We start from the raw sequence: 16060 nt of genomic DNA on the forward strand, positions 1-16060 counted from the left end.
AAACCAAACGCCACAGAGACCAAGGGATTTTGGGCTTAAGCCGTGGGCTGAGGTCTGGAGCTACCCCGGTTCCTGCCTTCCAGTTGCTTCATTGCTCTGCTCTTCCTCTACCTCTGCGAGCTACCCCAGTACCCTACCGATAACACCCCCCCTTTTGCTTACGTTCACCCAACACCATTTCTGTTGCTTGCCATCAAAATATTTCTGACACATTTCTTGCTACCCAAAAAGGGTCAAAAGAGAGTCAGTACTGTGTTTAGCACAGCTCTTTCTCTAGTCACCCTAGAAGGTGTAAATTCACCAGTCGGACACATCTATCTCCACCACTGCCAACTATACTCCACCACCCTCAGCATTTCTGGTTGTTACAGACCTACAGAGCCAGATTCAGAAAAGAGCTCAAAACTAAAACAATGAAGAAACTTTTGTCAAGCATTTTAGTGGGTCTCTTTAGATTTTACGTATATGTGCACGTATACATATATGTGTGCGTGTGTGTGCTTATACATATATGTATGTACATAAACATATAAATACATAGATATGTATTTAAATGAACAATAAGCAGGTAGGAGATGACATTCTGTTCTTAAATGCATCCCATTTTCTGCACTTTATACAGTAAGTCCCCTAAATATGAACCTTCAAGTTGCGAACTTTCAAAGATGCGAACATATTATAAACCTATCACAGTACAGTACTATACAGCCGATTGTGTTAGTTGGGTACCTAGGCTAACTTTGTTGGACTTACGAACAAATTGGACTTACGAACGCACTCGGAATGGAACTCATTCATATGTAGGGAACTTATTATATTTTGTTAAGAGGCTGATGCATTTAAATCCTTTATTGTTTCAGCACATATGTGTGATCAATGAACACGGCAAAGAAAAGTATCGAGTCTAAAGAAGTAAATTTTCACCGTCGAATCTCCAGATAACATCCTACTTACGACTACACTCAGGAAGCCAGCATGTAAAGTTTGTCTCCCAGGCATGTTCACTCAGCAGGATTTAAAAGGAAAAAAAATTTTTAATGAGCAAGCTTTCTTTTCTGAGATTATAACATAACATGAAGAGTCCCAAAGGTTCTTAAGGAAAAAAAAGCAATCCTTTTATTTGACTTGTTCCAAATTAAACACTCTGCCTTTCGACTCAAACTGCCTTCGCACCCCTGAGATACACCTTCTTTTGTTCTGATAAAGTCGTTATGCTTGATTACTATACCGCCACCTAGTTACTCAAATATTTTTCACTTACCTTTTTTTTTAATACTTTATTTTGGTAATATTTTGCAATCTTAAAACCTGGAAGCCTTTTTATTGAACCTCTGAGCCCATGTACTGGAACTGCAAGTAGATTCCCATCCTAATAAAGGAGGGAAAGGACAATTTAATATAAATTTCTGTTTGCGCACTTCTGACAGGCCATTATTATCTGCTTTGACAAAGTCTTTCTGAACAGCAGCGTACAATGAATCTTAATGATGTTATGAAATGGGCCTTTGCCCAGTGCTCTTGCTTGGAGCTTCCGGTATGTGATAACGGTACGTCATGTATGCTTGGATGTACTCAACTGTGTTTAATACTCTGAATTTTAATTAGAAAAAATACAATGGCAGCAAGGGCCTGGTTTCTAAGCGGCATCCTTTTATTCATGCAGGACATGAGAAACAGCAAATCGGGGGTGGAAGGAGAAGTGTTTTCAGTGCTCAAAACTGAGCAAGTATGAATTTTTCATGTATTTCCATCAGAGGGCAAGACACTATTATGTATTATCCTAAAGAAGAATACAGAGGTTGAATTATTTTTTTAAGTGGCCTTATGAGACTGATCACATGACCCAACGCGCTATAGAAAACTAGGATACTTAAGAAAGTTTTTTCTGAATAACATTTTTTTCCATTTCCACTGTTTTATGAGAGGTTTTCTAATTTATGGGGATTTTAATAGAAAATAAACTTGAGTGCCAATAGAGCTGTTTTTTCTCACTTCCTAAAAGGAGCAAATGCAAAATAAATAACTAAGCAGCCTTTGTTTGGTTCTGAACCGTATGTGGTGTATTGTTATCGGGTTCCAGCTTCCTTTAAACTAATAAAGAATAAGAAAACTTGTTATGTCTCATAACTGCTTACTGTTTTTCTTCCGTCTTCATATTTTTTATATACTTTCAGCCATTAAACTGTGTGTGAGCCAGTAGCTTAAATATACGACTGCATACGTCTTCCCTGTGGCTTTATTTTTGTTAACCTGGAAAAAATCCAGTATATGCACCAGTATAAGCAAACGATTAAGCCAGGCTTGATCTGCTGCTTTTTTTTTTTTTTCTCCTTAAGCTTGTTTGTAAAAACAAGGAATTTTAGTTGTAAAAGAAGATTTTCCTGCATATCTTTGTTCCAGTCAGAGAAGAAAATAAACCACACCCAGCTATCGCAAGGGGCAAACCAGCAAAGGGAATTCCTTCTGGCTTTGTTCCACAGACAAATTGGTATCCAAGTTATAGGTTGATAATTTGGTCTAACTGGCCAGTTTCTTGAACTATCAAAATTAATCTTCTAAATATAATTTTCCACTATGCCACATTTATATCAGAGGACCTAGAAAAATCCAAAGACATTTGATTTTAAATATAAAATTAGCCATAAAGTATGTATTATTGAAAGATTTTCTTTAAAATGTCGAAGTTTAGTAAACATCAGTATCATTTTTGAGGACTGTAGGTTTATTCAAATTAGAAAGGAAATTGATCTACTTCACAAGATTTTGAGAAGGATTTGTGAGAGTTAATGCTGAAAAAGAAAAATTCATTAAACACAACAAGAAGTTTAATCATTCCTGAAATGTTTTCCTGTCAGACCATATTTTGACAGTGATATCCAAGAATATCATCTTGGGAAGAATAGTATTTCCTTTTCTCTTGAGCACTCTAATCTTTTTAGTATCACTGAGTTTATTCAACCTAGACCAAAAATGTAAAAGCTTATCATCTGATTAACAACCGATGCATTTATTAATTTAGTGTTCCAAAGCTGATTAATAGTGGGGAAAAAAAAAAGTGTGGCATGTGTCCCTGGAAACATTTGGATTCAGTTATAATCAACAGACTTTTAGTAATACTTTGGGATCTCTCAAACAAATCAGAATCCCTCATTGCAGATTGGCCCTTTCCTATTGGACTGGAATATATCGCATATTGGACCATGTACTGTGCCCAAGGTGAGCTGCGTGAAGGTCAGATCCTGAGGTGCCTTGTTTAACCTTTGGATGTCTTTGGATAGCACTTGTTTTGCCACGTCTCAGGCCTCCGGAGACTGAAAACAGCCTTGCAGAGCACAAGCAGCCACTTCCTCAGCCTCCTGTGTGGTGAACTCGGATTTTCCCAATGGAGACAGAAGGTAACCCATCCCACTTCTAAAGACCTGCTGTCGTGGAAATGTTTCCCCACTTCTGTAACAGAGTTACTGTGTTCTAGGAGATTGAAACCCTAAACCACACTCTCCACCCAGATGTCTGGCTAATTTGGGCAAAAAATAGCATTTGGGAGTTATACTTAGTTTACCATCATAAAGTTCCTTTGGATCCCCTGATGGCATCTGAGGACCACTGGGCCGGTGAGTTTCACGAAGGGAAAAGAGGATCACGGAGGGACATTTGATGCTGGGAAGTGTGCAGAGTAAGGAAAGAGGATGCATGTGGAGAGGGCCGCGAGGCGCCATGGCCCCAGCCGTACCCCATGAGTGGTTCTGAACCCTGTGGAGAGAAGAAGGCAAAGATGTCAGCAGAAAGAGCTGTTTTCCTGTAGCCTTCATGCCACACAGTGGAGCCGCCAGGCTGGTCTCCACATCTCACTGGGGATCCTGGTGCAGTTTTAGAGTGGGGAGAAGTCCTGGGAAAGCAGCTCTGTTTGAGGATCCCAAGGTTTCTGCAGTTAGGGGAGTTCTTGGGCTGGGAAGGGTGTCCACATCCAGGGCGCTTCACAAGATGCCCCCTCCAGAGACTTCACAGGCTACAGGCTTCCACAGGGGACCAGAGCAGCCCATGAGAGGAATGTTGATGGCCACATGTAAGAAAGCGCTGAGCATCCCGGACACACAACTACCGCATGGGTCGTTCCGTCCGTGCTGCTGGTACCCTAGGCAAGGATGCCTGGCCGAGGGGAACAAGGAGGAGCTGAAATCCAGCCCACACGCCACTTGTCAAGCCATGGACTGCATCAGCCTTCAGGTAGGGGTGTCTTTTTCTTAAAGGGGTTTCTTTTTCTAGGCCACCAGAAAAGGTTATTATTTTGCAATTTCTCATCCACAAAAGGGTGGCTTTTTCTGCCAGGGTGAGCTTTGCTCAGAAATAGGTAGGGGAGAACATGGAGACGGGGTGTGGGTTCTGAAGTCCTGCAATTTCCAAGTGATAGGAATAAGCCTGAACTAATGTTACTGTGACCTCATCCGTATCCAGATCCTAGTGGGTGTTGACTAGTGAGTAAGCTGTGTGTGAGGATGGTAAAGTTTAGATGATTTGTTCAAGAAACCTGGCTGTGAAGAGAAGAAGAGACACAAAACCATAGCTAGAGGCCTTTTAAAAGATGGAAGAGGCTTGTGCATCTTTATTCGCTGTAGAGAACAAAAAAAATCAAACAGAATAGTAGAATGTATTCATTGTTGACCGCTGTGTAACAAATCACCCCAATACTGAGTGGCTTAAACCAACAATAATTATTTATGATCTCGCATGCTTCCAAGAGTTAGGAATATGGAGAGAGCACAGTGGGGATGGCTTCTTTCAGCTCCATGATGTTTGTTGCTTCTGCAGGAAGATTCAAAGGCTGAGGGCTAAACTGTCTAGTGTGGCAGCCATTAGCCACGTGCAGTTATTTAAATTTAAATGAACTAAAGTTAAATGAAATTTAAAATTCACTTTTTCATTCACACTAGCTACATTACAATTGCTCAATAGCCTCACGTGGTAGTAAGTTACCATATTAGCACAAACAGAAAATTTCCATAATTGCAGAACGTTCTATGGGTAGCTCTGATCTGAAGGCCTGTCTAGTGGATGATGTTGGCTGTTAGCCTGAACCTTAGCTGAGGCTGAAATTCTTCTGTGTGGTTTCTCCTTGTGGTTTGGGCTTCCTCACAACATGGCGGCTGGGTTCCCAAGGCAAGTGCAGACAGAGACAGAGAGAAGCAGGTGGAAGCCATATTGCCTCTTATCTGACAGACTCACTTCCACCATGTTCTGTGAGTCAAAGCAGATACAGGGATTTGTCTGAGTTCAAGGGGAAGGAACATAGACTGCCACCACTCAGTGGTAGATGAGCATAATCATCATATTGTAAGAAGGTCAAGCGGAATGGCATATATATTGCTGTGGCCATCTTCAGAAACCTGCAGATGAAACCTGCCACAGAAAAACGATGTGCCCTGCACATTTCCCTACTAATAAGGTTAGTGAAAGAGTTGATTATCCAGTGGTCATAATGCATAATTGAAAACAAGCCTGCTTGCACAGATTTTTAAAGATTACAAAATACTACCTAGCCACGTGGGAAAATATGAGATGATGAAAAGGACACCAGGCAGTAGCACATCTTGATTACAAAGATAGAAATACACGTCTTCCCACTGAGAGTATTTGGAATAAATTAGAAGACTTTGAAAGAGCAGCTTTATTTTTATTAAGGTGCTTAAGTTTGAAATATAAAAAACAGTAGAGTAGTTTTTGCTTGACAAATGCCCTATAGATGTAAATTCATACTGAAATTTTGGTAGTTCCATTTTTATATGAAAAAGTTTCATAATAGTTTGGCCAAGAAAGTGATTCAGGATAAGGGCCCTTAAAGTACAATGAATGTAACTAGGTGAACAATTACATGTATATGTTACATACATTATACTAGAAACAATACTCATCAAGTCAATTTTAAAAACAACAGATTACTCAGTACTAACCTACAGGATTTTACAATGAAAACTGCTCTGATTTATCTCATCTCCTAATATTGAATGACAGAATTGGTTGACTGGAAAAAGAAATCAACGTAATTTGTCGTATCTTTAGTAAGGATTTTGGTTCTGCCATGTGAAGAATATTCATCAATAGCCTGAGAAAATGACTTATACTACGTAGCTACTGGGTAACTGCACAAATCCTTATAGTTGTATTCAAAAGAGACATGTCATGAGTATAACAAAGCATCTTGTGCAAGATTCAAGCCCAGGCATTGGGTGTGTTGACATTTCATGAAAGATTTGGCTGAAACTACTGTGGATCATGCACTATGCAAAAACTTGAGGATAACTCAATGTAATATTTAGCACAAAACTCAGAGGTAGGAATTGGCATCTCCATTTTAGAGATAAGGAAGTGAGTATCAGAGAGATTAAATCGCTTACCCAGGGTCACACAGCTTTGTTCAAAGCCAAAAATTGAAGCAGTGCTATTGGACTCCTGAGTCAGTACTCAATACACAGGACTAAGTTCATGGACACTAGAAAGTGTGTCTGCAGACTTACGGATGGCAATTAGATGAGTATAAGAAAGGATGGTGTGGAATAAGAAATCTATTTGTTTTTTTCCCACTGGTTCCTGGCTCAGAGCTCCTAAAACCCTTGGAATATCCAAAGTGATAGGAGTGTCTTTTGTTATTTATAACAAGCCTCTTTTGATCACACCTGGCTTTATGCTAATGAGGTGACTTGAGTGGGAACCCTAGATGGCCTCAAAGAACAAGTGATCAGAGGGTTGGAATTTTCAGCCCTGCCCACTGACCTCTGGGTAATCATACAACTGGATTTCATTAGCTACTATTTTTGTGCATCTACAATACATTCAAAGAAGAAATGGTCCTATAATTTTCTTTTCTTCTGTTATCCTTCTTTGGTTTTGGAATCAGGATTATTCTAGCCTCAAAAATGACATCAGGTAGGATTTCCCTGTTGGCGCAGTGATTAAGAATCCGCCTACCAATGCAGGGGACACGGGTTCGATCCCTAGTCCAGGAAGATCCCACATACGGCGGAGCAATTAAGCCTTTGCGCTGCAACTACTGAGCCTGTGCTCTAGAGCCCGAGCCACAACTACTGAAGCCCGTGTGCCTAGAGCATGGGCACCGCAATGAAGAGTAGCCCCCGCTCTCCGCAACTAGAGAAAGCCCGGGCGCAGCAACAAAGACCCAATGCAGCCATAAATAAATAATTTATTTAAAAAAAAAAATGACATCAGGGAATTCCCTGACGGTCCAGTGGTTAGGACTCCATGCTTCCACTGTAGGGGGCATAGGTTCGACCCCTGGTTGGGGAACTAAGATCCTGCATGCCTCGCAGCGTGGCCAAAAAAAAAAAAAAAAAAAAGACAACAGCCTTTACTTTTTTTCTGTTTTCTGGAACAACTTGTATAAGATAGGAATTCACCATATGTTGACATTTGTACTACTTTAAAAAATTTCACTGTGTATGTAGTCATTTCTTATTTTTGTTCCATATTTTATTTGCTTCTAATACCTTTTTTTTTTCTCCACCAAAGAAACCACTTTAGTTTTGTTAACCTTCTAGTGGATCCTTTTTTCCAGGCTGTACCCATCCTCCAGATTCCATGAGTGTTGGCTGGAAATGATGCTTATCTCCTAGTATTGTTGTAAGGCTTAAATAAGATAATATATGTACGGTTCTTCGCACTTAGCATTAATCAAGAATCATACGCAATATACAAAATATGATCATCTATAGATACTTAATGCTGGCATTTTTCTTGTCCTTCATCTCCGTGCAGTCCCTTCCACTTCATCTCAGTCCTTGTACTTTACAACATATTTTAAATAATTACTCAACATTTCTATGGCCAAGTAACAGTTGTCTGAACCTTGATTTTGTTCCAAGGGTACAAAATCTTAGTTTTTGAACTTATCCTAATCAAAACAATGGTTAAAATAATTGAGGTGCTGCTCTAACTTGAACAGATGGCTTGTTTTTGTTTTTGAAGTACAAATTATTTTGGCAACCAACTTTGAACTGGCTGTCATTAAAACTTTGAAAAGAAGTTCCAGTTTTGAATCAGGAAGCCAGAAGGACTTGGTAAATCATTTCCACGCTGGGAAGAAATCACCCGAGGGGTGCTATGTCCCCGCTAGTTTAGTGTCACAAGTTCATCAAGGCTCTTCTTATAGCAACCTTCAAGTCAGGCACTGAAAAAAAGAAAGTGTGCCAACAGAGAGAGGAAGAAAGAGAATTTTGATCTCATCATAACTCTAAGCTGTAACTCAAACAAGTAAGACCCAAGAGGTTCCACTCTTCCAGTTAGAGACAAAGACGTGAAATGCTGAAGCCAAAACTCAGAACCCAAATAACTGTGACTTCTGCAGCACTGAGCTCTAGTTCCAGGCCCCAGCTGGTCCTCTCCAGGCCTTGCTTTTACTCATCTATAAGCCCAGGAGAGACAGACAGGCCTCCTCATTGTGTAGCTATGAGGAAAAGTTTGTTAATAAAAGACAAGTAAACCTATTGGCAATAGCAAACGTTAAGATGCTTACAATTAGCTTGGGAAAAAGAGATACCCTGTGCTGTTCACCTCCATCAGACACTGCCCTTCTCTCTGAGGCCAGGCTGCTAAACTGCTTGCATCTAGAAAGGCCTCTTGTGAAGTCAAATGTCGTTGAACATACAGAAGGTCCAAGGCAAAGTTGTTCAGCATGAGACAGACTGGACGAGGCCACATGGTGAGCAGAGGCTCTAGAAGGAAGTGCTGATGTGCATGCAACGTGCTGTTCGTTCACTCCTACTGCAGTCAACAGAACGATGGTTCCCCAAAGATATCCACGCCTTCATGCCCACAGTGTGTGAATACGTTGCCGTACATGGCAAAAGGGGCTTTGCAGCTGATTAAATGAAGGATGTTAAGACGGGGAACTTATCCTGGATTGTCCAGGTGGGGTCATTGTAATCATAAGGGTCTTCATAAGAGAGGAGCAGGAGAGTCGGACTCAGAGAAGGATGTGATGGCAGAAGAAGGGGTCAGAGACAGAAATTTGGAGATGCTCCACTGCTGGCTCTGAAGATGGCGGAAGAGGCCATGAGCCAAGGTACGCAGGAGGTCTCTAGAAACTCGAACAGGCAAGGAAATAGATTCTCCCCCAGAACTTCTAAAAGGGACACCTTGATTTAGCCTGGTGAAAGTTGTTTTGGACTTCTGGCTTCCAGAACTGCAAAATAATACATTTGTATTGTTTTACATCACTGAATGTGTAACAATTTGTTACAGCAGCGACCAGAAACTAATACACCTCCTGTATACCAGTGCCATATGGCAGGAGACATTTTTCTTCCACAGTCTCTACAGGGAGGCAGCACACCTAGAAATGGGGGGTACCACATAGGAAAGCAGCCACATGCTACCCCAGCTCCTGGCCAGCAGAGCAGGAAGAGGGATGCATGGATGCCTGTTTCTCCACTTGAGTCGGTGACAGGGCAGAATAACCCCAGGATTTTATTCAGTCATTTAAACATCCACGAAATATATTGATTGTTTACTGCTTCTGAGAATTGCTAGGCCTCCTTACTTCTGAATGACGAAAAAGTGCTAACTTTCTGCTGGAACGCTTGTGACCCAACGCACCTGTGAAAAGCCCAATCAGGGCTGAGTCTCTCTTGCTCAACTTATCATCTGAGCCCAGCGTCACACCTAGACGACAGTGAGAAACCCCATCACCATTCTTGACACCATTAGGTAGCTTCCCGGTTGTCAAGGTGACGATGTGCTGGGAAACATCGCATGCACTCATCTCGTGGTGCTGCCTACAACTGGTTTGTTCCTTAGCCATCAAACCAGGACAGATTCCTCAGAGGGCCAGCTGCTCACGGTGTGACAGGAACGTTTTTAATGCCCGTTTCACTTCATGGCATCATTTCTCACCGCTTGTGGACACACACTCTCCATGCCCATCAGACGAGCCTGTGTGCAGCCCGTGTGGATGGTTCTCACTCGTTGCTCCTTTGTCCTTTGGCACAAGAGGTATTTATTTCCACGTTGCATGTTTTTTACTTTCTCTCTACCAATTGACACCCCTTTCGTCTACCTCAGTATGGAACAGGGTGCACTTCTAGGACCCCTTCCCAGGTTCTACTGCCCTAACATGATTCTCCCTTGAACTCGTGTCTCCTCTGTTCCTACCTGTGGCTGGATTCACGAGGGAAGAGGCGCGGTCAGCTCACCAGTGCTCGCTTTTATGTATCATGTGTATCCCCAGAGACATTGTAAGCCTCGGGAGAGGAGGAATCACATCTTCTATCTCTTTCCTATTACATCTCTGCCAAGACATTAACTAGCACAGCCTTTGGTCTTCAGTAAGTAACAAATGGTTCTAACTGGATTTGTTGCAGGAAGGGAGACCCCTTCCAGGGCCCGAGAGTGGGCTTTTGTCTAACACTCGAAAATGAATTGTCCGAGGAGACACACGTGCTGACAAAGCACGAGACCTTATTGGGAAGGGGCGCCAAGGCGGAGAGCAGCAGGGTGAGGGAACCCAGGAGAACTGCTCTGCCACATGGCTCGCAGTCTCGGGTTTTATGGTGATGGGGTTAGTTTCTGGGTTGTCTCTGGCTAGTCATCTTGCTTAACCCGTAGTCTGACTCAGGGTCCTTCCTGATGGTACATGCATCGCTCAGCCAAGACAGATTCCAGCGCAAAGGATTCTGGGAGGTTCGTAGGCTATATTGGGCTGGCCAAAAGTTTGTTCGGGGTTTTTCCATAACGTCGATATTACAGGCTGGGATCTCCTCCCTCCTTGTGGCCCCTCCCGAATTCTCCCAGTTAGTTTTCAGCGGCCGCACCATGTTCCTTATTGGGACCTCCTGTTGTGAGACAACTCATGCAGGGTGTTATTATTGTACCTGGCCAAGGCGGGAGGTTTCGGTCAACGTTTCCCTAACAGGTTTGTTCTTTTCTGCAGGTAGAGAGAGCAGACCTTGGTTTTACTCCTGGCTCTGCCTTGAACCACCTGAGTGGTATCCACTGGGGCTTCGCCGTCCTGCCCCTCGGCCCCTCGATTATAAAATGAGGAGGTGGCTGGACCATCTCTAAAGGCTCTTTCAGTTCCTAAGTCCCATGTGTATATTTCCGTCTTAGTGATGTTCCCCAGCCTGCCCTGTCCTTTCCCGCTGCCACTATTTGACCCCTCTGAGACCCTCCCAACGTCATGAACAGTCTTGAGGCATATTTGATGCACAAGTTCAGCCCAGCCAGCCTCAACAGTCAGGAGCGCTCTGTGCGTGGGTCATGGCTTTCTGAACAGATCCACGGAGGGTCTCCTCGTGTTTGAATAATTGGCAGCCGTGGAAGTAAGCATCCTTGTTGGGGTTGCCGCTCCAAATGCATTCCCTTCTCAGACTAACAAGACTTCGTTCCCATTCCCCTCTTGTATCTCCTCAGAACACTTCCTACCCTAGAAGCCCCCTCAATGCCCCCTCAAGATGTGCCTGTCTCGTGCAAGAGCTGTGGATGCATTCCATCACGAACATGGAGTGAGGTGATTACCTGCACAGGTGGATTCATGGGAGACTCCGGGTATGTATTTGGAAAGACTTACAAGTTATGAGCTTGGGCAAGTTGCTCAACCTCTCCATGCCTCAGTTTCGTCGTCTGTAAAATGGGACTAACGATGGAACCTGCCTCATAGGGTTCTAGTGAGGATTCAGGGAATTAGAACTGGGTCTGCTACTTAGTAGGTGCTTAGTAGCTGTTGGCTGTTATTATTATTACCATTATCATTACTAGGGAGCTATCTGAAACCAACTCCCAATAGGACTTTCCCCTGCAGGAGGATGGAAGCTCAGGTAGGGTGGAGAGGTGAGCTCATGGCAGAGCCAGTCGGCTTGCTGAGAAGCAGAGAAGCCCAGGGAGCCTCATGCCAGTATTTTTAGCAGAGATAGTGAATCACCAGCATTTAACATCAGAAAGACTTAAAACTGAAATAGCTTCTAACACCTCTCCAGTATTTTTACCACACTGTATTTTTTATGCCCAGATAAGGACATTAAAAAAAAAAAAAAGTTTTAATTACATCTTGCTCTGAAGGGAAAAAACCCCAAATGCTTGTCGTCTCTCTTCTCTGTATGTGTGTCTTTCATTCCTGATGAACGGCGGGCTTCTAAAATGATGGCGTCAGTGGAGGTCTCTTGGTGAGGTGGAACCAGCCTACTGGGCCTCATTCAGCCCAGTGTTAGGACAGGAAATGAATGCATTGTTTTGAAGGCTGTTTGTTGCCGCATTGTTTCCCCGGCCCAGGCCTGTGTGGGACAGTTTGTACTGCAGCACACACAGCAGCCATTATGTCCCATGCAGCACTCTTCATGCAGCTGTGAACGCTTGTGCCCGCGCCAGCAGAGCTGCCGCGGAATTAGCTCAGAAAGCAGTTGCGAACAACGCACCGAGTCAGGGCCCTACTTCTCTATGGGAATGTCCTGGGCTCTCCCACATTCCTCCTCCCACTTGGCCAAGAACAGCAAGCAGATAGAGGCCTGCTTTGATGTACGTACCTCTGGGCTCTTCAGAGGTGGGGCTTTTGGGTAATAAGTTCCAGTCTCCATGTGGAATCTCCATTCACAACTTTATGACCCAGGGCAGGAACAGTGATGCCCAGTTGCGGGATGTTCCTTTCCCCCAAGGCGACGGTCTAATCACTACGAAGCTCCGCGTCAGCGGTGGAGGGGTGTCAAGCTGGTCATTTGCACCACGATAGCTGTGAGATGAGCCTGCCGTGGGACTCGATGAAAACTCCGCGGTTATTTCAGGTTTCCTTTGGCCCACCTACCAGAGGACACACATTTGAGCCATCGGAACGAGAAATACTGGCTCCCAGGCTAGACATGGGCGTCCGGGAAGACTGGGGCAGTGAGCTCACAGACAGACGTTTACTCAAGGCTCAGCCATTGCAGGCACCCCCTCTGTGTGTTTAGAGTGACAGCGCACTTGCCCTCACCTTGAGCCTGGGGTCAACAAGGGCAGCCCTGGAGACCTTGATCATTTCCTCTGAGGCACAGTGCCTACGATTTTGGTTGATAAACGACGGTGCTTGAAGGCTTGGTTGTATAATGTGAAACAACCATCTGGGCTGTTCTTGGGACTGCAGTGCTGATCATCAGAACATCTAACAGAAGGAACCAAAAGGGAAACATTCCCATAAAATGTTAAGTGTGTAGATATGGATGTAAAACAGTGTGTATAGACTTATCAGTATAAATCTCTAACGAACGCAATTTCTCAATGTTTGCCAACAAATTTCAGAGTGGATGTAATTTAGAACGTGAGTTAAATAAATACAAATACATAGATGTCAGTTCAGTTCCTCTCTGGCTACATTTCCAGTTTTCACTGTTCAATGTGACCCTGCTGTTCATTCCCAGGACCAAGGAGGAAACGAAATTTCCCACTTTCAGCCACTGAATGCTGCCTCTCCTGTAACCAACAGAAAAGCGTGTAAAGATGTTCAAGGAAACTGCATCCCTGAGAGCCAGTTTTTCCTGGGACAGTTATTTTTCCAATCAGGAAAAGGTTCTCTTGATAATCAAGTTACCCACTTCTTCTCAACTCTTCCCTCCCCACTGTTATTTGAAGGTTGGAGGAGCAATAAAAATAACTTCACAGAGAAGACTAAGGATTACTCACTAATTATGTTTCCTTCCCACTCATCCTTCTTGCCAGTCTCGAGTTTTGCCAACTTTTTTTTTTACACATTAAAAAGCAGAAGGAGGAGAAGGCAGCAGAGAATGGAAACAGATGAGGCTTTAAAATAGAAGTGTTATCGTGATTCCCTGCAAGGTGTGTTCCTTCATCTAGTGATTGGCAACCTGAGGTCTACTTGCTTAAGGCCAGTATCTCATAGCAATAGATGGAGCAGCCCCTTAAGGATGGAGAATTCCCCAAACTAACGATAATTCTCTAACACAATTGCTGTTCTTTAGGGTTTCCAGTGAAAAACAAATTTAAACAAACACAATATAAAATACTTCAATGAAAAAACAATCTGTGAAATAAAATTCATAGGCGTCAGTCACTTGTCGAGAGCATCTTTGCAAAACACTCTAAAGTGGAGGTCTTCAAACATTTTTGCTCACAGCTCACCTGCCCCTCCAAAGAAAGAATTTCTGCACTTCTCTCCTGTTTTAAAGATAACTTCCAAAATTTTTCAATGTAAGTTTCAATGGTTGCCAAGGGTGTAACTTCCAGCATATTGTAAATGTTGTTTCAAATGAAAAGTACACATCACTTTGAAATGTGTCTGCTGGAATCTAAACATCCAGACAATTTGATACTCATTTTCATCCGCTAAAAAAAAAAAAAAAAAAGACATGAAAACTCTTATTTAATATCTGGAAATGCTATGTCCTTTATTTTTATAATAAAAATAATTAATTAATCACGCTGTTAGGCTTCTCTGCAACAAAATAGGTTTATAAACTGTGCTTCTGGCTGGAATTTGGAAGGACGGTTGGAGACAGATTTATGGTCCAAGGGAGTGAAGCACCCCTAGGAAAGCACTCACCAGCTTGGTTCGACGTCATGGTCAGGGGAGGAGCAAATAACATGGTGCCCGGGACCTAGATGTTTCCTCTGGTTCATCCCCAGTGAATAAGCTGTGAGGTCTCAGGGGGTGAGAGGAGGAGGCCAGTAAGAACTGAAAGTGCCGTTATCGTGCGAAACTCTCTGTAAGACTTTGGGAACATAAAGCAGCACTACTTTGGCCTGAAGTGTGAGAGTGTGGCCTGAAAGTGGGAGAAAAGGTCTGTCCCTACTTCAGTGAGGCCATTTCTGGACGTCATGGACACAGTGAGACTGTAGCCCTGGGAAGCAGCGTGCACATCAGCCTTTGTAGCCTGATTCTGGTGGTGGCTGCCCCACGGGGGGTGGCAGAACCCACCCCTGAACCAGCACTAGGGCAACAGCTGCTGTGGGCAGCAGCCCCATGGGCAGGCCCACGATGATGGCCCTGGCTGGGCAGACACACCCCGCCATCAGGCACAGCGCCCCCAGAGCAGCAGTGCCTTGGGTGGTGGCCATGGCTTCAGTGGCAGCTAATGAGAGCAACCAAGTATCAGGTCTTCTGCTCGGCTGAGGGGCTTTGCTGCAACTTCCAGGGCAGCATCCCCCTGAAGGAGCCCAATGGCCAACACGGGGAAGACTTATTTGCAAACCCATGTGAAATACCAACTGGGCCCCCCTCAAAAACATTGGTATGAACTTTTCAAGAGTCCCAGAGGTACTGCAATAGCAGAGGGCAGCCAGAACCAAGAAATACTGCTTTTCACTCAACGCAGCCCTGATGTTTGTGGCCTCAAATGTTTGTGGCCTGGGCAAGCTTGAGGTCCGACAGAATCTCTCCGAAACTTCCAACAGGCCAGTCCATCATTGTGAGATAAGCAGCAGCCAGGAAATAGAAGAGTCTGAGCCTTAGTGTGTCAGGATGGCATCTGAGTTTAACCCAAAGTGCCCTCCAAGCTCTGAGGGTTTGCCTTTACTTATTCTGTAAGACACAAACTGGGAATTTTCCAATGTGGGAGATGACCCAACTTAATTAAGGAGAAATGATATTAGTGTAGGTCAAGTCAGTACAAAGTAGTAAAGAAAAGCAGAAGTTAGCCTGTCAAGGCCTCCCTTCCAGTTCTTACACAAGAGGAGAAATAAAGGGGCATTTGCTGCTAATCAACTAGAACTAGAGAGTTCCTGCTTAGAAAATAGCCATGACCTTAACTGAAGGACACTGAGCTGAGTTTAGTTGTATTTTCAGAGAGTCTGATGTTCTCTGAATAAGAAGTCATACAGGTGTGCCAAGTATTCTACTGATGCACAGGACAAGCCTCCATCCTCTCTGCACAAAATAGAGGGAGGGGAGGTGGGCAGGAAGAGCATCTGTGCTTTGGGAAAGACTTCACGCTCTAAGACTGAGGCCCTGCTTCTAGCAAATCACCAAAAATTCAAAATCAGTAGGCAGCTGAGCCTGGCCAAGAACATGTTCTGAAAAGAACTTGCTGTATCCACTCGCAGGCTCCCTTTGGTTTTTTCCCAAGAAGCTGAGAAA

At 43.7% G+C, this 16060-nt stretch overlaps 1 protein-coding gene across 2 annotated transcripts in view; it reads left to right on the forward strand.

Moving 5' to 3' along the window:
- The window catches only part of PRTFDC1 (phosphoribosyl transferase domain containing 1), a 92254-nt gene extending 90127 nt beyond the window's left edge, over window positions 1-2127 (forward strand). For both annotated transcript variants that reach the window (XM_061178572.1, XM_061178578.1), the window contains exon 9: window positions 861-2127. In XM_061178572.1, the coding sequence (XP_061034555.1) occupies window positions 861-908 (48 nt within the window). In that variant the 3' untranslated portion in view covers window positions 909-2127. The remainder of the gene's footprint in view (window positions 1-860) is intronic.
- Window positions 2128-16060: the final 13933 nt, after the last annotated feature.

Source organism: Eubalaena glacialis, chromosome 2 (assembly GCF_028564815.1).
Source record: "Eubalaena glacialis isolate mEubGla1 chromosome 2, mEubGla1.1.hap2.+ XY, whole genome shotgun sequence".
In the NCBI taxonomy this organism is placed as follows: domain Eukaryota; kingdom Metazoa; phylum Chordata; class Mammalia; order Artiodactyla; family Balaenidae; genus Eubalaena; species Eubalaena glacialis.